This window comes from Octodon degus, unplaced genomic scaffold (assembly GCF_000260255.1).
Source record: "Octodon degus isolate 3935 unplaced genomic scaffold, OctDeg1.0 scaffold00194, whole genome shotgun sequence".
NCBI lineage: Eukaryota > Metazoa > Chordata > Mammalia > Rodentia > Octodontidae > Octodon > Octodon degus.
The window spans coordinates 4118622-4144016 of NW_004524770.1; the positions used below are offsets into that span (position 1 = coordinate 4118622).

At 57.0% G+C, this 25395-nt stretch overlaps 1 protein-coding gene across 1 annotated transcript in view; it reads right to left on the reverse strand.

Moving 5' to 3' along the window:
* Phactr3 (phosphatase and actin regulator 3) overlaps positions 1 to 25395 on the reverse strand; it is a 205782-nt gene that overhangs the window by 73156 nt on the left and 107231 nt on the right. Inside the window, exons 2-4 of the mRNA XM_004644177.2 lie at positions 12726 to 12887; positions 10438 to 10515; positions 5522 to 5704 (exon numbers count right to left, since the gene is read on the reverse strand). Of these exons, the coding sequence (XP_004644234.1) occupies positions 5522 to 5704; positions 10438 to 10515; positions 12726 to 12887 (423 nt within the window). The remainder of the gene's footprint in view (positions 1 to 5521; positions 5705 to 10437; positions 10516 to 12725; positions 12888 to 25395) is intronic.

Sequence of the window (25395 nt, forward strand, 5' to 3'; positions counted from 1 at the left end):
CAGCTTCACCAGCAGCCCTCATGACAGGCCCTGGAGCCAGACAGCCCTGGGCTCAGTTGCCTCCATACCTGCTCCGAGGTCTTGTTTAGGATCCTGAGCCTCTCTGGGCCTCTGTGTGCATATGTGTGACCCTGTACTAACCGTGGGAGCCCTCAGCGGAGACCCCACCATAGCAGGGCATTTGCAGCTTGGGGTTCCAGCACTCTTGCCTCCTACTGGCCTAGTGAGGGGTGGGGGCAGGAAGGAGTTTCCAGGAAAAGCCTGCCATCCCAGAGGCCTTGCCTCTCCCCATGCCCCTACTTCTAGTCGCCTGTGCTTCCTGGCTCCCTCCTGTCACTCAGCTTCACCTGCAGCTTTGGGGTGGGGGGGCATGAAGCCATCAGATTGCAGCAGGCCCTCTCCAACTAAAGCCCAAGGCGCTGTCCCCCAGCCCCGGGGGAGGGGCCGTCCCCATGACAGGCCCACCCAGCTTCTACGCTCTTTCCTTAAGCACACTCTGCCTCGCGGACAATCTGTAGGGCATCGGGAGGCAATGGTCCTGGCTCCCAACTGGACGGGACTACCCTTCCCTGGTCGCATTCTCCACAGCCCACCATGAAGTCACCAGACGGACTCCTCCACTGTACCCCTCTGTCGACTTGCGTTGTCCTGTCCACAGAAGGCTCTGTGTGCTCCCCCCCACCACACTCCTCAGAAATGCCTGCCTGGGCCAACGACCACTCTGTACTCCGCCGAGACCCCAGCCATAGCTCAGCCCTACGTTGCCTCCCTCCTCGCCAAAGCCACTCTCCGGGGCAGGATCAGCAGGCCTGCTGTAGCTAGCCAGATGGCCACTGTCCTCAGCGGGGAATGAGCGGGCTTTGCCGCAGAGGCAGGCTTTCTGCTGCAGAAATGCCGGGTATCAGAACTGTAATCCAGAACTGCAATCAGCAAAGCTACCTGGCTTCTTACTGTGGCCACCGTTACGGCTTGGAGGGCCCAGGGCAGGGCGGCACGGCATGTGGTACCGGGGATCGAATCCAGGTTCTTGCACTTGCCAGGCAGTCACTTAGAATGCTGAGCTATCTCACCAGCCCCAAGCTCTTTTTGTGTGTGTGTGTGTGTATTTTTTTAGGAAAGGGTCTACAGGGTCTATAGGATCTCACTATGTAGACTGGACTCATTGTGATCTGCTTACTTACAGCCTCCCAAGAGCTGGGATTACAGGTGGGTGCCACTACACCCATTCTCAATTGCAATCTCAGTGCGCCCCCAGAGTCAGGCCAGTATGGCCGGGAATTGAACCCGGGCTGCTACGCCTGCTTGCAGGTGCTTTAATCTGCTAAGCTATTTGGCCAGCCCTCTCCAGCCCCAAGCTTTAGTTTTATTTCATTCCAATTAACCTAGAGCCATGTGGCTGGGACCACTGTACTGCACAGCGTGTCAGGATGCTGGGATGGAGTTGAGTCCCAGTGCTACCAGGGCAGCAACCAGGAGAGTGCGGAACAGCTCTGGACACACGGAGGACACCTAGCACTGTCTCCCTGGGCACTGTGCAGCTGCCCAGAGCAGAACATGGTGCCCAGGCAGGCACAGGCCACAGGCAGGATGCGAGCTGGAGCCCACAGGCTGAGAGCACCCATGTGGGGCCTTGGAAGCAGCTCATTCCAGAAGCAGAGCAAAGGCTCCTGTCTCCCACTTGGTCTAGTTTGGGTCACAGAACGTGACTAAGGCACACAACATCTCTGCCACTCGTGTGCTGTGTGGCCTTGGACAAATGACTTCACCTCTCTGAACTCATTTTATTTTTAAAAATGGGCTTCGTATAAGATCATATAGAAAATGTTCTTCTCAGAGGGCAGTAGACACCACTGTAAAAAGCCAGTGTTCTGCCTCAGTGCAGAATGTCACCTGCAAGGGCATCGCAAGGTCCCCTGGGCCCTGCCCAAGGTCTAGCAGAGAAGCCAGGCCCAGGACAGGCACTTGAATGGCACGTTTCTTTGTAAGACTGCAGGTAGGCGATGTCTATTACAACATGACCTACGGCACACAGGGACTGGGCTCAGGTGTGAGCAGCTCCCCTGGGCTCCGAGGCACGGAATGTGGGAATTAAGTGAGAGACAACTGCTGATCCCCAAGGCTCTGAGGAGGCCTCCCCAGGTCCTCAGGTGCCAAGTGTCACCGTGCAGTGCCGTCCTCATTATGCAATGACCCAGGCCCACACAGGAGGACAGAAGCTGACAACACAGTGCTTGGCTCCAAAGACCATGCCCGTGACCTTCCCCGTGGCGCTGCCAACCCACCTGAGGGGCCAGGCCAGCAGCACAGATGGGATGCCCTACTGTGTGCCGCGGAGTCTGAGTGGGACAGGCCCGGGTGCCTTGGCTGGAAAGTTGTCCAGCTGGACTTTTGTGGATTTTTTTAAAATGTCTTTAAAACCTTTTAAGTCATGGGTTTGCAAATATTTTAAAGTGTGAGTTTAATGCCTATGTATTAAAGTACAATCAGTCTTTCAGGAAGGGACTCCATAAGGCAGGCTTCTCAATGTAGATGCAAACTTCCCGGGGCCAGGTCCCAGGGCTGAGGTGGGTATGAGACCTCAGATGTCCCAGCTGAACTGCAAGCTGTAAGGGTCCCACACCCCGGCAGACATGCTCTGTGACACTGCGCGCTAAGGCACCGCTTTCCACAGCCACGCCTGTCCCTGAGGATGATGACAGCAATGGACATTGCTCACAAATGCTTTCTGAGAGCTGTTGTGCGTTAGGGCTGGGCTAATTGCTGCCCAGAGGTCAGCTAACTCAATGTGAGTGACCTGAGAGGGTGACTTGACGACACCCTCACTATACCTGCTGGAACAGGATCAGGGGTTAAGTAACTTGTCTACAGGCATGCAGATTAGCCAGGAGTCCAGTCACCTTCACTCCCAGACCCACCTGGTGTCAGATGTGCTGCTGCCCTTGAGGCCCCGTCTCTGCACATTTGGGAGCTCCCTGGCATGTGGCCCCCCTCTCCTCACCCAAGAACTTCTGTGTTGGACTCTGCACAGGGTAACTGAGTGCCTTCAGGTTCAGCACTTAGGACAGCGCCCACAGTACTTGGAGTAGCTAAAGCACTCAGGGAAGCACCTGCAGCACCCAGGAGGACAGCACCTAGGGAGGCCCCCACAGCACCTGGGAGACCCCCACAGCACCTAGGGAGGCCCCCACAGCACCTTACAACCCGGGCAGCCAGGGTGGCTCGCTTCACCAGCAGTGCCATGCCCACTACTGAATCAGCTGAATGTGTCCTGAAGGAACACGCTAGTCTTTGTTAGAAGCTGAAAGAAGCTAGGCTGGGGCTCCTTTCTTAGAGAGTGTGGGCATTCCTCTGTACTTGCGATGCTTTTACTTGACTCTACTTCCTTAAAAGAACTTACACCTTCATTACAATTTATTTGAGAGAAAAAGGAAATCTCTCCCACACTAAGCATGTGCTTAGGCAAGCGCAGGGGCCGGGTTCAACCCCCAGCACCACTTGCTGTGCTGGCCCTGCCTCCAGGCGCACCGAGCCACCCACCAAGCCGAGAGTGGTGGTGCGCACCTGCAGTCGCAGTGCTGGGGAGGCTGAAAACAGGAGGATCACTATGAGTCTGGACTATGTAGAGACCCTGTACCAAATACAGAGGGGGCGGGAGTGAGAGCGAAGCACCGTGCAGTTGCAATGCTTTCTCACCATGGTATACAGACAGGGCGAGGTCAGCCCGTGGCTCTAGGCATCAAGACCCACACAGGAAGCTCCACGTGCACAGCCAGGGGATGGGGGAGGCCGTGTCCCTGTCCTGCCCACCTGCATCCGGCCTCTGCTCCAGCTAACTCCATTGTGCTCCACCCTCAGGACCCAGTCTCCTCTTTCTGTCCAACGTAGCTCTGCCACACACAGCCAAAGCCCCTGTCCTTCCTGCTCCTTGGCCATCTGAGGCTACCCAGCAACCTGTGGAAACAGTCCCACTAGCACAAGCCACAGCCTCTTGCCTGCACGCACAGCAAGGACAGGGCTGCCTGCTGGCATTGGAGGCCCCTGGACCCCAGAGTCGAGTGGCTCATCTCTGAATCCTTCCCAGCCTCTCTCACCCCAGGCCTGTGCTGTGCCCATCCTGGGCACCCTCCACTTGCTCTCCCTGGGCAGCCCCTGCCACCTTGCAGGCCTAACCGCAACAGCAGTCTCCATACAGCCACGGCCTTGCACACAGACTCGGTCCCAAGGCCCTCCCAAGCCCAGAATTTGGGGGAGTGACAGGCTGAGGACACACTGACCAGAGCAACAGCCTCCCTCCTAGCACTGTGAAGACAGTCCAACACTAAGCGAGGGCCCAGGGTGCTCATAGATACCCAAAGGCACAAGGTTCAGCATAAGGGTGGGGTGTCCCTGGGGCTGCCATTAGAAACACAACAGCTGTCCCACCTTGAGGGCAGCTTCCAGGGGCTTAATGGGACACAAGCAAGAGTCAGGATTCTCTCTGGAGCTGCAGCTGTCAGTCCCCATGTTGTCCCCTAGCTAAGGGAGTGGGGTGGGCTTGGCCATTGTGGGCAGGTGGAGCAGGACCAGGGCAGCCACATGTAGGTGGTACAGGGAGGCTGTGGGTAGACAGACAGCGATGGATGGACAGCCTTGGGAGAGGTCAGTGTGGCGCTGCCCGGGCAGGGGAGGGCACAGAACCCAACCCACTGCAAGCACAAGACCAGGGCATTGAATCTGCAGCCTGGCTCCCTGGATAGTCAAGGCATGCGCGTCCAGCGCCACACTTGCACGGCATAGCCACAGCTAGAGCTTTCAGGAGGAGACAAGCTCCTGGCTTGATGGATTGTTCCCTAGAAGATGGACTAAAGTCCCTCCCAGTAGGCAGCAGGGCGGGTACTGCAAAGCCCCACAGGCGCTTGTGGGTTTCTGCTTTTCCTCTCCACCCTTCTCCTCCCTCCCCTTCCACACGACTGGCAAGAGCCCTGGCCTGCTCTATTAAGACAGTGACCCGACTGCCCCCAGCAAGAGCCCCTCAATGCTGCAGCCCCCGTGCTAAGTTCCCCCAGGCAATCCTGACGGGGCCCTGGAGCTTCTCCCATGTAACAGGGCACAAGGCCGATCTGCTGGGCATGAGGGTGAGAAGAGCTCTGAGAGCCACCGTCCCATTTGCTGGGCATGCAGGGCCCTCTGCGTGCTCGGGGAAGGCCAGCTGCAGTGGGACCCAGCTGCTGGGAAGCTCCCTACCCCATTCCCCACCCCCCTGAATCTTCCCTGGGTGTGTCCCCTTGGGGACTTTCTAACCTAGAGGGTCCCAGTGAACATGCAAAGACGTCCTGGGGGTGGCTCACAGCTGGAAGTCCCAGTGAGCCCATTAGCACTCACTAATCAGCTGCACCCGAGTGATTTGGGATGGGACAAGGCCAGAGCTCCACAGAGTGGGGCAGGGCCATGAGTGCCTGTGAGCTGCTGTCTGAGTCCAAAGCAGCAGGCATGGTTCCCGCCCAGGTCCTGGGCCCTCAGCCCACAGGGTGTCCACCAGTACCTGCGTCATCCGTATGGGTGTCTGAGGACAGTGGCTCATCCAGGGAAGCCTGGTTTGTCCCGGTGGCAGAGGGGTTTCCTGGCTGGACATCATCTGAAGTCAGGGCCTCCTGCTTGGGGGTGGACGGTTCGCTCTGCGTCGACCGGGGGCCTCCACCAGGGCTGCACACCTTGCTCTCAGCATCTGCAAGGACGCACTGTGGTCAGCGGGGCCAACATCTGTGGGGCACCCTGCCAGGCCCTGGGGGGCAGCAGGCCCCACCCTACCTTTCTGGCTGCCTGTGGTCCCGGATGAGTGCAGGGCACATCGAGGCACCGGTGTGCACATGTGGCACACCAAGGTCCCTGGCTTTTGCTACGCAGCTTATGCTGCTCCTGCAGAGCCTGGACGCTGTCCAACACCCACCCTCTCCCTAGGTCCCTCCAGCCCCTCCCTGTCTCCCAGTCTGCTTCTGTCCCTGGGACCTCAGAAGGTTGCACAATGAAGACAGTGGCTTCTCAGGGGCTCACGGGGCCCCTGCTGCTCCCTCTTGTGGATGGGCCAGGTGGCTGCCAAGGATGACAGCACGTGGAGCAGGGCCAGGGCCACCCACACAGGTGGCTGCAGCACTGACTGCCAGGTGCCTCGAGGTGCTGGGCCCATTGGCCACACGATGCTGTGGCAGTGGATGGCACTTTTGTGGCAGTGCCCTCCATTAGTCTCCTGACCAGGGCAACACAGAAGGACATGAGAGCCGGCACACTGGTGGGGGAACGGGGGGTGGGCCCTGCCTCACCTGTCCTGACACAGGAGCTGCCCACAGCCACTGCTGCTCTTAATGACAACTGCTTCTCCACCAGCATTGCACAGTAACAGCAGGAGCAAGGTGGTCAGGCCCAGAGGCCTCCTGCAAGGCCTGTACTCACCTGCAGACCTGGCAGCTACCTGGGGCTGCCGCCAAGTGGCCCTGCATGGCTTTTTGAGCTGTGCTCAAAGCCGCAGCCTAGAATCATGCTCAATGAGAAGTTACAGTTCCCAAAATAGCCTTGGTGGCAGGGCTGTTGCTAGGAAACGCTGGCTGGAGCCCGGGCAGGGTCTCGTGCCCTGCTACTCTCACTGTATGGCCAGCGGCCTCCCTCTGGGTCTCTCTGTGCACTGCCCTTGTCCTCTGACAAAGCGTGCCTGTGTCATTGTGAGAGGGTCCACCACAAGCACCCACAGATGCACACATGCATGCGTGTACAGTGGAAGCAAGTGTACACAGCACGCGGGATTGTGCACGTGCATGTGTGCAACTGTGTGCACACACATGGAGGGCCCCGGTCCCCTGCCACATGGAACCCAGACTGGACTTGTCACTGTGCAATTTTCCAAGCAGCCATGTGACTCCCAGGCCACTGAACACAGCACCAGGGCAGTAACGCTCTCTCTCTCTCTCTCTTTTTTTAATATAGCGGCAAATGAAATTCTTTAAATTCTTTAAGAAAACGCCAGGTTGATGCACACAGGGACACTAGGGAAAGTCATCCAGGGACGGGAACAGCGTCTGCAGAGCAGATGCATGCAGCCTCCAGCCTCGCCTAGAGTGCCGGGCTGAGGAGGTGGAGGGGCTGAGGGTGCCGGCGTCCTGCATGCCCAGGGCCCTGCTCTGTTCCTCCTGGTGGTCACGGAGTCTCAGATGGGGTACAGAGCGCAACGTGGGCAGGTGCAGTTGAAAGCCCGGCCACCGTGCAGGCAGACTCAATGAGGCGGCCGGCCACAGGGGGGCGCCCACGGCTGCAGATTGGCCTCACCTTCCGGGAGAAGGCAGCGCTGAGCCCTGATTGACTAAGGCTGGCGCCCAGAAAGGAGCCTCATAGTTACCACCTGGGGACAGGAGCACCAGCCCCCGCAGGAGCGCCCAGTCCTCACTTCCCATGCCGCAGCACCTGTGCCCAGCAACAACACCAGTACTGCCCGTGCACCCTGGCACTGTAGGGCCCCCGAGAAGCAGGCCCTGGAGCCTCTTTCTCCCTGCCTTGACCACAGACTGCAGATGCCCCTGGCCCTTCCCCTGGGGCAGCCTAGGCGCCCACCCTGGCCATGCCTGGGGCGGGGAAGCAAGCGGAAGGCAGCGCACACCTCAGCCTCCGCCCTGCCCTCACCTCATCCCGGGCCCTGGGCCCTGCCACGCTCCGCCCTGAGGCCTCACAGGCTCACACGGCTTCCTGGGCTGGAAGCTGGTCCTCACTCCCTGGAGGATGTGTCCCTGCAGGAAGCGGAGTCAGCTGGACCAGCTCGCCAGGCTCTGGTGCTGGGGCAGGGGCCGCCCCAGAGTGCTCATCACAGTGTTTGGTTTGGGTCCCTGTCAAGCTTGCAGCTGTCGCTCAGTGGTACAGCACTCACCTGGCATGCCGGAGGTGCTCAGTGCCGACCTCAGCACCAGGGAAAAAGGTCCCGGAGACGCAAGGGAGCAGCGAACTTGGATAACCATGCTGCGTGCTGCCCGCCCGCGTGGATCCCACATGCACCCCCCAGACCCATCAGCCAAGACCTCACGCGTGCTTCTGGCGCTCGAGGCCCTCCGCACAGCCCCACCCTCATCTTCCTCGTGATTCCGCTCTGATTTGTGGGACTGCGCACGCGCGTTCCCAGCGAGAGGGCATTCTGGGAGAACCGTGTTTCGCTCGCCGGAACCCTCAGCAGCTAATGCAGAACCTGCGCATGGGGGGTACTCGGTGAGAACCCGCTGCGTCATCCAATGGGCGCAAGCGCAGCCACTCAGGCTCCCAGTTCTTGCTGCTGAGCAGGAGAGAAAGAGCAATGAAGGGAGGGGCAGGCACGCTGCGGCCGGGGCCCAGGCCAGCCTGGCACCTGCTTGTGCAGCTCCGGCTAAGGATGGAGTTTACCTCATCAATGCTTGGGGCAGTGGGGGGAGGGGGGCGATGTAAAACTTGCTGACTCATAAAGATTACTTCAAATTCAAATATCTGCATCTATAAATAAAGCTCTTTCACGCAGCCAGGCCTGCTCATTCACGCAAGCCTAGGGCTGCTCTGCCCGGCCACAGCAGCCAGGAGTGGTAGCCCACCCTGGCCATGGGTTTTTCCTTCCACACCCAGGCGAGAGTTTAAGCCCCTAAAACAGGTTGGTGATATTATGGGAGTCCACATTTAATGTGACCACAGGACACAGAGGGGGCCAATCCAGAGGGAGAAGAGAATCAGATAATGCCATCAGGTGGAGCCCTGGGGCAGAACAAGGGTCGGGCACGAGAACAGGCAGACACAGGGACCTGGGCAGGCTTGCTCTCTGCCTGCCCAGCCACCTGGGGACTCTGTGGGCAGGAAGGCCGTCGCCAGGACAGAGCGATGACAGCTCCATGCCCTTCACCCTGTTGGCTTTGCAAGTCAGCCCACCACAGAAATTTCTTTATGGGGATGAGAAGCTGACCGGTTCAGAGCTCCCAAAGCCTATTTGCCATCAGACCTTTGTCGCCACCTGTGGCCAGCTCTAAAGCCATGCTGTAAGCTAGGAGCATGTGGTCGCCGCAGCAAGTACATGAAGGCTGGAAAGGAAGGTCCACCACTCCACCGGCACCAGCCTGACACTGGTCCCTGGGCCTCTGTTCTGGTGGCACCCAGAAGTATCTTACAGAGTTGAAAAAAGCCAAACTACAATCCTAGCAGTTTTCTAATTTAATGATTCTAACTTCTACTTCAGTTTTGACAAGAATCAAATCTACATCCCTTTTTCCTCCTTACTCATCAAAAAGAACACTTTCTAGGTAGGCTCTAGCATTGTTTCTGTGTCCTTCTCCTACTCCCTAAGACTGAAAATAAAGCTTGCTGGCAGCATGATCAAGATGCCAAGGCTCAGGCCTCTTGGGCCCTAGTGAAATTAAAATAATCCAGATTTCTGTCTCAGCAGTGACATTCCACATATCCATGTCAGAGCAGTGTCATATGCCCAGATGCCACAGGACCTCAGGCTGAGCTTGCCTTTTACACGGACTGTCTTCCTCATGGTACTAGACAGTTGCCCATGGAGGATTCCCCCCTCTTGAAGGTAAAGGAGAGAAACTAGGGCAGAGGCCGTGGACCACACCTGGGATTACGAGCTACAGGCCTGGGCATCCAAGATCTGAATGCATTGCGCTCACAGGCTGTGTCCTAATTCTCAACCGTTGGGCGACATTGCAAAGACACCAGGGCTACTTCAGCTGCAGAGGAGACGGGAACCGATGTTTCTGAATCTGCAGGGAACTGGCCCACAAGGCCAGAAGCCACATTTCAGGAGCTTGGTCCAGCTCCAGACACTTTGAAGACCTGGCAGTAGGATCTTTTGAAGGCCCTACTCCCCCCTGAATTTAAGATCTCTGAGAACCAGGCAACGTGCAGGGTGGGCGTCAGGACCCGAGTCCCCTGCCCCACAAGACTGGAAGCCACAGCAGAAACAGGAAGATGCTGTCAGGTCCACTGTGCTGGTGATGATGGCCAGCTGCAGTCCACTGAGAAGGCAGTGGACACTGTGAGCCTGGACTTGCTGCGCACACAGGACCAGGGTCTAGCCCTGTCTCTGCAGTTACTCCCAGTTGTCCCCACACTCCCTGCCTGGAAACTGCACCCTGTGCTGTCACAGGAGTGCTAGGAATTTGTTGTTGGCAGAAGTCAAATTAATTTTCCCAAATCATGCATTAAAATGTGAATATGGAAAAAAATGATGTCTCCAACACCACCGCTACCATCTTGGAGGGAGGCGCAAGTGCAGGCTGTTGGACGCTCCCAGTAGAGAGCTGCACCCAGTGCTCCTGACGGGCGCCCTGGCCCTCACTCTGCTGTGGCGCTTCCGACTCAGGCTCAGCATTACTGCCCCAACCTGAGGGCTGCGAAGCGTCCGGCCCAGCCTGGCTGCAGCAGCCTCTGAGCTCTACCTCGCCCCGTGTGGGCCCCACTTACCCGGCTCCATCACCTCCAGCAGCCCCTGCTTGATGAGCTCCTCCCGGCCTTGCCTGCCAGCCATCTTCCTCTCCAGAGCTGTGGACAAGGACACCAGGTGAGTCAGCCTCGTGCCCAGGCAGTCGTACCCTGCTGGCCTGGGGGTTCCTAGCCCCCCCACTCCATGGGCTGTCAAGCCACATGCATTGAAACAGCCAAAGCGCAGCAGGCTCATTGGTGCCTGGAGTGCTCACTGTGAGATCTCCTCCATAGGGGTCGGTGGGAGCGTAGCCCCCTCCCACTACTCCTGCCCCCTTTCTAGCCTGCACTGACCAGCATGGCTGCATCCACCTCTAACCCCAGTGCCCAGGGACACCCGGCTGCAGCTCTGAGCCCTTGCTAACTACTTCCCTACCTCCCCATCTCCCCCCACTGAGTTCTGGGCATCTCTCCCCTGCGAGGTCTCCACTGACTGCAGGCAACAGCACCCATAAGTCATACACAGACAGTGTCACCAGCTCCATCCGCCCACATCGGGTCCACCCCTACTTCAGAGTAGCCCACCTTGCCCCTCCCTCACCATGGGCAGGGGCGCTTGCTTCCCAGTCTCCTTGTACAGGTGAACCCATCTCCAAATGCAAAGCTGAGGACGCCTTGGGGCCTGCTTGGCAGGGCACAGTGTCCACTCTCAAGGCAGTGCCCAACGCCGCCCACTCTCCCCACACACCCCAGACACCCAGGGCTCCCCAGCTGAGCTGGAGCTCCAGTGGAGGAGGCAGTACCACTCTGAAGAAGGGGCATTTGTGAATTTACTGAGATATTTGTTGAGTCCCTACTTCACGGCGCAGGCCGAGTTAGGTGCCAGGCAGCCCCTGGGGCGGGGCCTGGCTCTCCTCCTTCATGCCTGGAGGCATAGCGAAGTCCTCAGCAATGAGGCTTTATTTGTTCTCACTCTTGGCAGACAGAGTGTGTCAGTTGACTTCTTGGGTGGTGAAGACATCCTATGAAGTGTGGCCCAAAGTGTGGCCTGAACCTGCGGCTGCCAGCAGCCACCACCCCCGCTCTCAGGGCCTGCTGTGGGCACAGAGGCTTTGTCTCGGACATCGCTGCTGCCCTGGAGTCTGTACCTCTTCTCAGCTGGGAGGCAATGGGACCCTGTGGCCTGCAGAAGCAGCAGCCTTCTGTCCCGCCTGTCCCCGAGACCCAGGACTAAGCCACAGGACCAGCGCTAATTGCTTCTAGGCCCAGCCAACAGAGGAGCAGCCCAGTGGGGAGGCCCCGGCACCTGAGAGGCTCAGCTCCCCCCAGCCCCGCTCCTTGGGGCGCTCCGCCTTCCCAGGCACCTGTGCTCAACCAGCCCGGTGAGTTCTTCCATCTCAGGCCATTTCCCCATCCCCCAGGGGGACGGGCCACATGAGATCGCTGTCCCTGCAGCAGGTGCACGCACAGCAGATGCCACCAGCAGCTTCCAGCCCGACACTGACTGTCATGGGCTCTTGCATTCTGGAGGCCTCCACCCCTCTGGGCGTCCACCCGGCACAAGGTGTGGTCTCACGGCTGCACCTCCTGGAGTGCATTCCGAGGAGGCAGGGGCAACGGGACCACTGGCCGCAACCCGATCTCCCACAGAGCGGGGACTGGCAGGGTATAAGGAAGCAGCCTCCTGCGTGAGTGTCACCCCTTCTGGATCCCTGAGGCTTGTGGACCCAGATGGAGTTAGGACCTGGGAGCAGGCTCCATGTCTGTCCCCCAGGGAGAGAAGCCGTGACCCTCAGAATCTACCCAGCGCCTGTAGGAATAGTGGAACCTGGGCCAGCTGTGGCCGGGCCTCGGGGAAGACCTGGCCCCTGCCTCTGCAGTGAGGGTCTGCACAGGGCAGGGTGAGGGCCATGGTTTCTCCAGTGCGCTGAGTGCTTGCTGCCGAGTATTTGGCTGGTGAGTTTGCTACACTCAGTGTCACAGCCCCGCCTGGCCCTGTGCTGTCAGAACCTGTGAGAGCAAGGGCGGGTGACGTGGGCACCCTTGGGGCTGAGCAGAAGGACCCTGTGCGGAGCCTGCACTGAGCCGGCCCCTCCCAGTGGGACCCGGAGGGTCCAGGGCCCCTGCCACTCCTGCCTTCAGGTCCCCATGTGACCCTCAGTGTGGGTTATGTGGTGGTGGTGCTGTGCACAGCCCAGCCTGGTGGCCAGTGGAGGGAGGTGATCCAAGGGCCGCTGGCAGCTCTGGTCCTAGGCAGCCTCAGAGCTGTCAGCAGCACAGGGCACACCTGGGCCCCAGCGCCACCCTTGCTTCCTGGGACAGGAGCTCACCCGACGTCGTCTGCTTCAGTTTTTCGTTTTTCTTTTTCCTCCATTTCCAGGGCTTGAAGATCCTGCCCAACGTGGCCAGCTTGCTGTTCCTCCTCACGGGGGGAGTTCGGATCCCTGAGACCAGATACTCGGAGCGCACAGCGGGGGTTCGGTCCATCTCATCTGCAGGATGAGAGCCAAGGGAAGGTCACGGGTGATGGCCGGGCTACCTGGCTCCAGGGACAGGCGAGCCCCTTACCCCTGGAGCCCAGAGCCCAGAGCCAAGCAGGGTCCTTGGAGTGGGGGGTGTTTGGGGCTCCTCTGAGCAGCGTGCCCTGTGTGGGACCCACCTGCTGAGCTTCCCTGTGGGATTTGGGGTCTTTCTATCTCCTGGTCCTGCCCCAGGACCTCTGCTCATCGGTGCCTGCATGCTGTCTGCTCTTCTTCCAGCTTTTCTGCCTCCACAAACACCTGCTCAACTACTTGCTTGCTCCTCCAGGAAGACCCTGCCTGCCCCAGGCAGAGGCAGGCCCTTTTCAGGCCATCAGTGTGGGCATCCTGGGCCCTGCCCAGCTCTAGAGGGCAAGGGCAGGCATGGCATGACTGCAGACCCCAGCACAGGGCCTACCATCGAGGGCGCAGTGAGCAGCTGCAGAGGGGTCATCCCAGGAGAGGACAAAGAAAGAGGAGGCTGAGCGCTGAGCCTGGGGGACACACACAGACGGTGTCACCTGGGGAGAACCGCAGCGACCTCCAGGGCCCTCACGAGGGCTGGCCGAGCAGCCCTTCTCCACGCACCTGGTGATAGCATGAGGAGGGTAAAGCAAGCACGGAGAGAGACCTGGATGAAGCTGGGGGATCGCAGCCCCCAGGGCAGCACGCACAGGACCCCTGGGTGTGACCATGCACAGGGGTGTGCGCAGGTGAGGGCAGCTGCATGCGTGGAAAACATCTGCCCCTTCCGCTCCCCAGAACAAGGAGCAGCACCGTCAGCCAGGGCTGGGAAGGCAGGAGACATGCATTTCCTAGGGGCTATGTGGGAGCCTACGGCATGTCCCCTGCAGTGGCAAGGCTCAGATGCAGTCTCAGGGTCTCGGGGCAGAGGCCACTGAAGGTCCCCTCCCCAAGTACCTGCCCGCACTCCACTCTACACCGGGTATCCATACCTGGGATTTAGTCCACCTCACTGCTTCCCTGAGCAGGGGCTGTGACCCCTGGTCTTTAGTGACCCTGAGCCCCAGCAAGTCCCCAGAGGCCGGAGGAGCAGAGCTACACAAGGGCCACCAGGAGTCCAAGGGCCAGAGCTTGAGGCGGGGCAGGACCCTCCAACCCAGGGAAAGGGCTCTGCTTCTCTTTGCCCCCTGCCCAAGCCTCCCTGGGCCACCAACCAACCCTGCAGCCCACTATGGCCCTCCTGGGAAGAGTGGGGAGTGACAGCATCCAGGCGTCCATGGGGCAGGGCCTCTGTGCCCAGGGACCGTGGGCCTACCCAGGAGCTTCTGAAAGCGCTGTGAGGCGTGGCCACTGGAGGGCTGCCTTAGTAGGGTCTCCCTGTCTCTCTGAGCCTCAGTTTCCTCCTCTGTGAACTAGAGGTTGCAGCTATCCCTGACAGGACTGCAGACTCCTGATGCCACAGGTAGCCATAAAGCCTGCAAACAGGCCGACGGCACAACAGGAGATGTACGGATAGTAGATGAAGTTCATGTACAATGTCTGTGTCCAGACCTGCTGGTCACTTGGATATGCAAACCTGGTGGGTATGGGTAACTTTCAGAGAAAGTGTCACTGTCATAATTATTACAACAGTATGTGACAGCGTTTCAGAGATTATGGCTCACGGCTGCGCATTATGTTATGCTACCCTCAGGACAGATCTGTGAGCTCCAGTGTGTGTCCATCTCACAGGTGAGCAGACTGAGGCACAGCGCCGTTCGCCATTTTCATCAGCCACCGAACTACCAATCCTGGTGGTCAGTGTGAAACCCCTGTGCTATTTCTAGGGAGACCATAAATTACCACCCACACCAGGGGGCAGGGGAGGACACCAAGATGGGAGGCGCACGGAAGCCCCACGCTTAGTAGTGAATCCATTCACTTTTCCAGGTCCTATGTCTACCCCGGCGGGGAGGCAACACCCTGGGGAAGCCTTTCTGCTCGGCTGGGCGGCTCTGCAGACCACCGTGGGTGCGGTTTCCCTTCCTGGAGCGTGGAGCCCTCGCACGGCAGCGATCTGCGCATGCTCACGCTGGTAGCCGCACAGCTCTTAGGAGCTAAATCTTGCGGGGGGGGGGGGGTAGACTGCCCCTTAGCTCAGTTCTTTAAGTGGCTGCTTCAACAGAGCAGTCAGGCTCAGGTTGCTGGGGTTCGATCCCCACAACTCAAGCCAGCCAAACCTGCCCTGAAGGCATTCGGAGCCAAAAAAACCAAAAAACAAAAAACACCTTATTGGGACGGGGAGATGGCTCAGTGGAACAAACGCTTCTTTGGCAAGCGCAAGGCCCGAGTTTAATCCCCGGTTCTACCAAAAAAGAGCTAACTCTCGGACGCAGCGTCCAACAGGTGCATGGAGGAAGCAAATCCCGTGATGTTTATTCCAATGGAGTTCCACTCGGCCATAACAGAGTAGGAGAAGCCCGAGTCCCCGCAGGAAGGTGGATGCACCTTGAGACCTTGCTGTTAAGTGAGATAATCAGACCCTCCAGCGTAAACATCGCATGGGTTCTCGTACAGGAGAAACCCAAAGTATAAACAATTTAAAGAACAAAATACAGGACGGACCCTAGGAAACAGAGAGCTGCGTCTCAGTGAAGTAACAGGACCAAGCTCCCAGGACGGACGCCAGCACTATGCGCGCACACGCGTGTTGACCGAGACGTGAACAGTGACGTCGCAGCAGGGTCGCTGTCCACCATGCCTTTCCTGCTGCCCCGGCCCACTCCACTGTGCGTGCTGGGTACGACGGGCCCTTTCCTCCCAGCGCCTGCTGCTCCCTGTCCCTCCCCTCTCCTTTCCTCCTCCTCCCACGGGCACCAGATGGAAGCGGAACTGCCAGTCCACGGGCCGGACACGGGAAGCGGGCTCTCCAGGAAACCTCGGTGCTGCAGGACCAGGATGGGCGGTGTCCCTAAGCCCCTGGGGGTGGAGGGTGACAGCCCAGCCCGCCTATTTACACCTTGCTCCTGCATGAAGGCTCCGTGGCTGATTAGAGGGACGCACACTGAACCTCCGGAGCAAGATGGGGGTCATTGGGAGGGGTCTGAGCAGGGTCACAGCGTCAGGGGCTGCTAGGTCCCCACCAGAGACACTGCGAGTGCTCCAGAGGGCACCTGCGCGGCCCAAGCTTCCTAGCAGTCGGGGCGAGGAGGAGCGGCACACAGAACAAGCAACAAAGCTGAACCCAAACCTGGGTGTAGTTAACGCCTACCTCGCCACGACCCTGGGCAAGTGGCCGCATTTCCGTGCTGGACTCCCGCACTGATCCCAGCATCCTCACCACCGCACACACCAAGCCCCACCCACCTGCCAGGAGGGAGCAGGAGGGCTAAAGCGCTGTTGTGCCCTAGGGAAGGGGGTGGGGCTTACAGGCAGGGCTCCCTGAGCAGGAGCGGCAGGCGGGGAAGGGTGTGCGGAGCCCATTGTGTGAGTAGCTGGGCAGGCGAGCTCAGGCCTGTGCCCATGTCCGCAGAGGGAAGGGACGCCGGATGTGCTGGCCCCTTCCCTGCGGTCTCTGCAGCTGCGCTCCCTTCCCTGGAGTCGCCTCGCCCTCCCACAGCGGAGATTCCAGGAGGTGCAAAGGAATTAGCAGGTCCGCATTAGCAGGTTCCTCCCCAGCCTCCCAGGAACAGTGGTGCTAAGTGCCAGGGGCACCTCTGTCACCTCTCAGGCATTAGCAGTGAATTACGGAGACACCTTCCCACGTGTAGCAGCTGCTGAGGATGCACACACAGCTCCGATGGAGGCCTCTTGATGCTTTCTGTGAGGAGTGTGGTGGGCCCCACCCTGCAGACCCTGGACACCTGCAGCTGTCCTGGATGACCCCGACTGCCCCCAGAACCCCTCAGATACAGGGTGCCCACCCACAGATCCACAGACCGGGAAGTCAGGCATTGTCTGGCTTGTGCCACTGGAGCCCTGCACTAATTTCCATGCCTGGGGCAGGTGCCACCCTTTGGTCCTAACATTCCCTTTCATCTGAGCTCCGAGCAGCCTCAGCTGTCATACTGGGGTTCATCGCTTTGCCATGGGAGCTAACTGCACTCCATAAGAACAGGTGCCGGACCCTTCCTTATCCCCAAGCCTGTGCTGTCAACACTGGTCCCTGGCACTCATGATTACTGAAATACACACCTGCATGCCTGAGGGTCCGGGAGCGAGGCTGCAAACGCTGGCACCAATCTCAGTCCTCACTGTGTGACTTTGGTGCCTACTGTTTCGTGACCTCACACATTTCTGTTTCCTCATCATCTACCCAACAGGCTCTCCCCATTTTCCCCTTCATGTCCTGAGGACACAGCTCCCTAAACACAAGGGAAGTAGACCCCTGGGCACCCTTGCTATGCCCAGTGGTGGGCTCTCAGCAACAACAGGGACACTGCAACGCGTGATGCTGGAACACGAGGTTTCCTCTGACTTGATTCACTCATTCACTCATTTGTTCACAGAATCATTCATCAAATATCACTTGTTTGAGGGTGTGCTGAGTGTGGAGATCACCCTGAGTTCAAGACAAAGCAGACGCCGTCCGCACAGGCTCCCCCAGCAGGAGCTCATGCCCTCGTGGAGGAGGAACGACAGAGGACCACTCACCTGCAGATGGACAAGAGCTGTGGGGGAGGAAGATGAGAAGTTGGGGTGTCGGCCAGGAGCGGGCGGCCTCCCCTCCCAGGTGTTTTTGTCTGGCTGTTCCTGCTTACGTCTCTGCTGCTAGTGCTTGTGTGTGATACCTGATGACCACACTCATGATGTGACATCTGGGCATCTTTTTGTCCCCTCCCCTTTCTTTTCCTCCCCACTCCTTCCAACTCTCAGGCCCTTCCCATTTGCAAACTCTTGCTCTATTTCTGGTTTTCTGCCTTTCGATTCTTCTCCATCCCCTACTCCTCCCCTGTTGATCCCTTCTCCCTTTGAAAAAGAGCTCACTATTTCCTACTATTTTATTTATAATTTTGGGTTCTCATTAAGAGAAACGATGCAGCATTTAAGCCGTGTGTTGGCTCGACTTCACTTATCATGGTCTCAGGAGGCATCCCTTTTCCTATGAATGACTCAAGTTTATCCTGCTTTGTGGCAGAGTAGTGCTCCAGTGCACGTACGTGCCACATTTTCTGTATCCGTTCACCTGCTGACAGGCAACCAGGACACTTCCAAGGCTGCGTTAGGGTAACTTTTGTTGCTACAAGCATGAATATGTGTGGATCATCCTGACATGACAACTCTGACTGTCCGGAAGACTCGCAGAAGGGGAGTGAGTAGCTGAGTTAAATGGAATTTCCAGTTTTAGCTTTTTGACGAATCTGCACACTGACCTCTGCGGCACATCCCCAGCAGTAAGGTGGAAGCACTCCTTCTGCCCTAGACCTTGCCCGCACTCCTTATGACTTGGTTGCCTGATGCTGGCCATTCTTTCTGGAGTGAGATGCCCTCTGCATGCTGTCACTTGAATTTCTCTGGTGGCCAATGATCCTCCTTCTTTATGGAGTCCTTCCTGGCCCCTGCCCGCAATCCGTCCGCAGCGCTCACTGACACTGACTAGGTCTGGGGAGCCCCCTGCCCTGGGGCCTGCTGGGAAGTCAGGCACACAGAATGTGGAGCAGCAGGGCGGGACCAGCTGCGGGGTGCCCAGCTCTTCTTCCTGGAGAGGCGATCGGGATGTTGGGGAGGTATTTGAGTTGGGCACTGAAATCCCAGTTGAAGTTAGATGAAAGGTGCAAATTCACCGAAGTACGGCAATACGGAGCGCTTCAGGGGCGATCAGTGAAGCTAGTCTCTGAGGTTCAAAAGCCCAGTGAAATTTTTATGTATAAAATTGGGCTCTACACTGAGAAGCCAACTTCTACTGTGCCAGTTAGTGCCTGCCACACACACACACACACACACACACACACACACACAGCATCAGCTGTCATCAGCACTGATGAAAATAACTGAAAGACTAATTCCTAAGTAAAAAATGTCATTGATTACATATTGGTAAGTGACAAACAATTAGATAGCTTTTAGTGCTCCTCATTTCCCAACGTGGGCCTTTGTGCTTAGGCTTGGGAACCTGTGAGCTAGAGTTCATGGTGTATGCCATAAAAGAGGCAAAGTTGAGTTTGGGGTGGTGGGCAGGGCCTGGTCAAGAGCACATGTGTCTTGGGGACGGGGACGTCACTGAGGGACTTGGCTCAAGTGCAGCCTCATGGTGAGGCCACATAGAAGCGAATCTTGCTGGAGACAGCAGCTCTGGGGAACAAGGCTCAAGGTGTAGGCGGGAGGAGAGGGCACCCTTACAGGGCAGCCAAGGGAACGCGGCTCTGTCATCACAGTCGTTTGTGACAGCAGCACCGCGGAGCACCTGCTGTATGACAGGCAGTGTCCTCGTCACTAACCCAGAGAGCCCCTTCCCTTCCCTTGCACAACCCCAGAGGGCAGGAATATTTTTATCACTCATAAGCAGATGAGGAAAACTGGAGGCAGCGAAGGGAAACAGTTCTTCACAAGCAGTAAGGGACAGAGAGGGATCAAAGAGACATAAGTGGGGCCACCAGGGTCAGAGCAGACGCTGCTCTCAGGGAGGATGGTGGGGCAGGAGAGGGCTGGAGAGGGCGAGTTGTGAAAGCAGCTGCTAACAAATCCTGAGAAGCAACCAGGGGAAAATGCCCAGCCCCTTGGGCCAGGCAGCCAGAGAGGTGGCTCGGCTGCCAGCCTCAAAATAAAGGCTGCGTGTTTTAATAGATCAACCCCCAGCATGGGTCTGAACCTGCAAAATCAAATTTTAAAAATGGCTTTCAAATTTCCTTGATGTAAGATTCATGGAAAATTCCCAACCAAGGATGGAAGGGCGTGGCTCTTTGGGGATGCTGCTCTTAGGACCAGAAAGGGCCACGTCTGCCGGGGGCCCAGAACAGGATGCCGCCTCAAGACTGCACAGGTCACACTGCTGGGGCAGGAAGGTGCTGGCTGCTGGTGTGACAGACACCAGAAAGTGCATGTGGCTCTGTCTCAGGGTCCTCTGCAATTTGTCCATGAGAACCCGAGGTCCACTGAAGCACCTTTGAGGAGAACAAGGCTGTTCTTCAGTGTGCAGGGAGCAGGACACTCTCCACACTCCAGGGACTCTTATAGTCAGTGCCCAGCACAGGCCACGAGCACAGGCGACATGAATGAGCAAGCGAAGGAGCACGTGAATGAACGACTCAGCCTAGGATGTAGCCACTGGTTAGCACAGCCCTGCAGCCTTTTCTATGCCCCTGATATGGGGAACTTCAACTCCTACGCAGTCCCCAGGCCTCACTTGGACCCCCGAGCCCCTCAGATGTCATCTTGGTCCTCCCCTGGTGAGTGCAGATACTAAGCACAGAGCAGAAGAAACAGGAGCCAGCTACTTCCCAGGGAACACACACCCGCGAACAGCCAGGAGCTGAGCAGTGCTGACCCCTGAAGCTCAGCTCTGGAAGCCCCAGGGGAGGCCACCAGATTCCTGTGTGTCCACTCCAGGTCAACAGCAAGAGGACTCTGGGCTATGTGGTCAACCCTGTTTTACATTTGGGAAGTGAAGGTTCTGGGCAGGTAAGCAGTGTTCAAGTTTAGGGCCACAAAGACAGTAAGTGGCTGGGCAGGCATGGCCTGGGGGGCCAGACTTGGCAAAGCCCCATTTAATGCCAGGGGAGTCAAGAGTCAAGGCTCTGAGAAGTCCTGCAGTAATTAATCCCAGCCAGGGCTTAAGCCAGCTTTTCGAAACAGATTAGTCAGTCACCCTGAATCAACATAGACAGCAATAACCACACAAAAACTGCCAATGGAAGTTAAGTGATAACCCTGGATGAAGCAGAGCCAGTGTGTTCCTGTTAAGAGTATTAACAACTATTTATTTTAGAGACATGAAAATCTCTCTGCCAGAATCTGCATTCCAGCATGAATAGGATTCTCTAAGATCTCAGTAGAAGTTGGGTCAAAACAGTCCCCAAGTCAGGAGCCCCCTGCAGTTGCCCAAGTCCCCACCCAGCCCTGAGGGTGAAATGAAGACCAGACAGACAGGCAATACGGATGCCTCCTACACCAGTGGAAAATCGAGACATTACCAAAGCAGCCTTCTTTCCCCCCATGTATTGTGTGTGAGGGAGGGGGGAACCAGCGCATCTGACTAGAAAGCCCATCTGTTTCGTATCAAGTCATAATTTTGCCAATGGTCACTGGTGCCCGGCAGGCAGATGGCCAGTTCTCTGAGTGAAAATCAGCTCTGCTCTGTAAATCAAGTGGCTCTGGAAGCGCCCTGCGGAGCCTGGAGGCACAAAGGGGTCGGAAGGAGGAAGGAACCGGAAAGGGGCTGTTAGCATCATCCTTTTGTTATTTGGTTTTAGAGGCTGCTGCTGTCTCTGGACAGATAAAATTCTTATGAAAATTCTCCTGCAGAAAGCCACGTTGATTTTTGGGGGCAATTTTTTTTTTTTTTCAGAACCAGGGATTGAACTCAGGCCCTTGCACTTGCCAGGCAAATGCTTATTCTACTGAGCCATCTCCCTGGCCCCTAATGGCGTGTTTGGGAGGTGTTTGTTTGTTTGTTTGTTTTTTGGTTTTTGCCATGTTGGTTTTTGCAAGGCCTACACACTCCTTTTCAAGGGGTCCTTCCAAAAATCCATGTTTTATAGAGAGGAGAAAAGAAGGAGCATTTCAGAGGAAGGGCTTGGCAGAAAGCAACACATGGGGACCCGAGAGCACTGTGGTGCGAGTTCAGAGAAGCAACAGTCTGAGTCCGCATCTGGGCTCCAACCCCGACTTTCCAACACCACAGCCTAAGGGAAGCCTCGCCCCCACTGCACGGGGCTAAGTGAGGCTAAAATCAGGTGTTCTGCAGAGGAGCAAAGTAATCTCCACACTGGGAAGACTGTGAGCCAAAGGATTTCTGTTTTGAAAATGTGTCCTGCATTCACTCTGCATCTGTCAGGGTTCGGTAAACATCTGGAAAGGGACAGATGCAGGCCACATGGTCTCCACGGCAACCACTCTGCTTAGCAACTAGAGCAGAAACCATGGCCAGGGATAGATACAGTGGGTGTGTCTGTGTCTCAATAAAGCTTTATTGACAAGACCCAGGAGTGAGCACCTTGGTCCATGAGTTTGACAACCTCCAGCCTAAGCAACCCCTTTGGAAATGTTTTCAGTGGCAAAGTGCCCCCAAGAGGAGGGGAGGCAAATGGTCTCCAGTCCTGATTCTCTATCCTTACATCCATTTCTAAACCCTGGGCTCCACTTTCCCAACTCTGCAGCCCCACCCCCAGCAAACAGAGTCCTCCATCTCTTTTCTGCTTAGCAACATAATGGGTTTTAGGCTATACCACAGAACTCTCACCCTGAGCCAGGATTCCGGGCTCCACTTTCTTCAGTGTCCCTCTGTGGCTGTGTCTCTTCAGCCTTCTGTTCATTAAGCCCCCACCCAGGGCTGCATCCCTTTTCCCTAATGAACTACTACTCACCCCTCACGGTCACACCCTCTGCACTGACCTGTTAGATTTCCTGTCACGGTATTTTCCCACCATAGCCTTCAGCAGGACTGATAGTTAGTTCTTGACTTTTGTACTTATTATTTTTATGCTTCTGGCTACTTCACCATTAGAGCAGAGTCCAGTTATGTCTTGTACAGTGGTCTCTGGGGGCCCTTGACAGAGGGAGGGCCCAGGCAGGGCTCGACGAGCATCTGAGTCCCAGGAGGAAGTGCACTGAGTCTCCTTTGCTCAGCTCCATATTCCCTGCCCGTGGCAGCTCATTCAGGCACATCGGAGACGTCAGCTGCCACCAAAGCAGCTCGAGTCCCTAAGTTCACTGTCACATGACCAGAGAGTCTGTGACTTTGCAGCACTCACTGTTTGAAGAAGAAAGCTGCCGCAAGCAGAAAGTATCATGCTTCAGTCAACGCCAGGCCCCTGCAGTGTCCTCCCTGTGCCCCCACTCTGCTCTGTTGAAACCCTTCCACTGGCAAATCTCCAGGGTGTCCTTGGTGTCCCACCTTCTGTGGCTTCACCCATCTTGAGTGGAGGGTGGGGCTCTGCAGCTTCCTGAAGCACAACCCCACCTCCAGATCCCAGCTTAGCGACCCCAAGGAAGGGTCCCCACCTTGTCAGTCCTGAACTCTCAGCACTGCAGCCCCCTCCCTACAGCACACTTATCTCCCCAGCTTGGGGCTGTCTCTCCCTCAGGAGCCACCTCCTCCACCCCAGAGACCTGACACAGACTTTGGAAGGCCCCAGCGAAGGCAACCAGGAATGGCAGAAGCTTTCAGACGGAGACCAAGACTTGCTCTGTGGTCAGAAAAGGGATGGGGCTCCCAACTCAGGAAGGGATTTCTGGAGAAGGGACAGCATCTCACGCCTCTAACTCAGTGGGAGTTAGGCAGGCTACAATAACAGCAGCAGAGGCAATATTCCCGTGTGGACGTGCGGCGCTTCCGTAGTCCACTCGCCTGCAGACTCCACCTGTGCTGCTGGCACATGCGTGCTGGCCGCCAGGAACAGCGCCGCCTTGGACATGAGGCACGGGCGCCCCTTAATACGCGTCTGCAGTATTTTTAGGTCTAAGTATATTGCTGGGACATGGGAAGTGTGATTACAAAATACAATGAATGTTTAAAAAACTTTAAAAAATTAGTATGGTAAAAGAAACATTGCCATGAATCTCCTTCAAAATATTCCCCAGCCCTGAACGCACTTTCCCGTCATCCTCACCCAAGCTTCAGTGGCTCCAGAACTTTCCTTTCCTTTCCTTAGTTTGCCCTGTGACTGCTTCAGTGTCCCGAATGAATCTTAGACATTTCTCTTTCGTGGACGTCTTGACTTTGGGCAGAGCCAGCGGCTGCGTGGTGGTAGGTCTGGGACATAAGCATGCGCCCCTGGTGAGACTGCACCCTCACGTGCTTAGCAGTGTGCCTTTCGGCAGGGTGGCACTTGGCATCAGCATTCTCCATATTATTTTTTTGTCATGCTTCATAAAGACACTCGCCAAAGAAGAGGTCCGGAACTGCTTCAGGAGAGGGCCAGAACTGCGGGGTGAGTGTGTTCATGGCAGAGGAGGGTCCTGATTAGAGGGATGCATGGAAACACGTCTTTAATTGCAATAATTTTTAAATTTAAATGTTCCCCTTATATTTTGGTCAGCCTCCCGTGGTATTGCTGCACTGAACTGCCTGAGGAGCTGGCGAACTTGTTCCCACAAAGGCAGGACCCTCTTCCACTCGCACCAGGAACAAAGTCTTGACACACGAGCTCTTGAACCTCGAAAGCATGATGCTAAGGGAAAAACCAATCATGAGAGAGCACACGTTGTGTGAGTCTGTTTGTATGAAATGTCCAGAATAGGCAAACCCATGCAGAAAGAAAGCAGATCAGTGGTTGCCAGGCTTGGGTGGGGGCAAGCCCATGAGGCCCCACGGGTGTGAGCAAATGCTCTGGTGTAGATCCAGGTCATTGCTCCAAGGCCACATGGGTGGGCCACGCTCCAGCACCACACCGCGAGCCTCACCCCCCCCCCAGCGCCCTGGGCTAGAGGCTGTGCGCATCCCTTTTCTTGTATTACTGCCCTTCTCCTCCACACTATCAGCAACGAAGGCCCCATTCCGGTGAGAAAACCCAGTCTCATGGGGAGAAGCCCAAGGTCACCCAGCATCCAGGTGGTCCAGCAAAGGATCAGGTCCAGGTCTAGCCAATTCCTAGATTCAAACCTGCCCTCTCTGTTACTCTTCCCCCACAAGGTGGAAAATCTCTGAGGGCCAGAAACTGTATCTCTGATGACCTTCCGGTGTGCAAGGCCCCCCTGAGCTGCAGCACAGGGGCCTGAGCACAGACCACACACACAGGCACCAGACAGAAAGTACAGCCCGAGAGGGAAGGGCCGACACTGCCTGCAGCTGAGCGAGAGAGAAAATGTGGGCTGTCCAGGCAGGGACATTCCTCAGCATCAGGGCGAACAGAGCACAGGCACCTGCTAGGCACGGATGTACCTTACAGTGTGCTTAGTGAGGGGAGCTGGGCACAAACGGCCGCAGATTCTGTGAGGTGCCTCAGACAAGCACTAGGGAGTGACGGTCAGAGCCGGCAGGAGAAGAGGATGGTGGGGACCACAGGCCTTCCATCTGGGTGCTGAAATCTTCCAGGATTAGATCATGGTGGTGGCTGCACTGTGGAGAGACAATGCCACCGAGTTGTGCCTTTTATCTTTTAGGGTAAGAATGTGATCAAAAGGAACCATAAAACGCAAAGGTGGGGTCCAGCACAGGAACACATGTCTGCAATGTGTTCACCACACACCACCCAGTCTCCAGAGTGTAGAATGAGCCGGGTGTGGAGCTCAGCAGCAGAGTGTGTGCGCAGTGTGGGGGGCGCCTGCCCAGGCTCATGCCTGCTGGAGCTCAGCCCTCCTGGGCGGACACTTTCCGTGGCTCACAGGCAGCAACCAATGAACGCAACGCGTGCACACCTGAGTCCCAAAAGTCTGGTTAAGC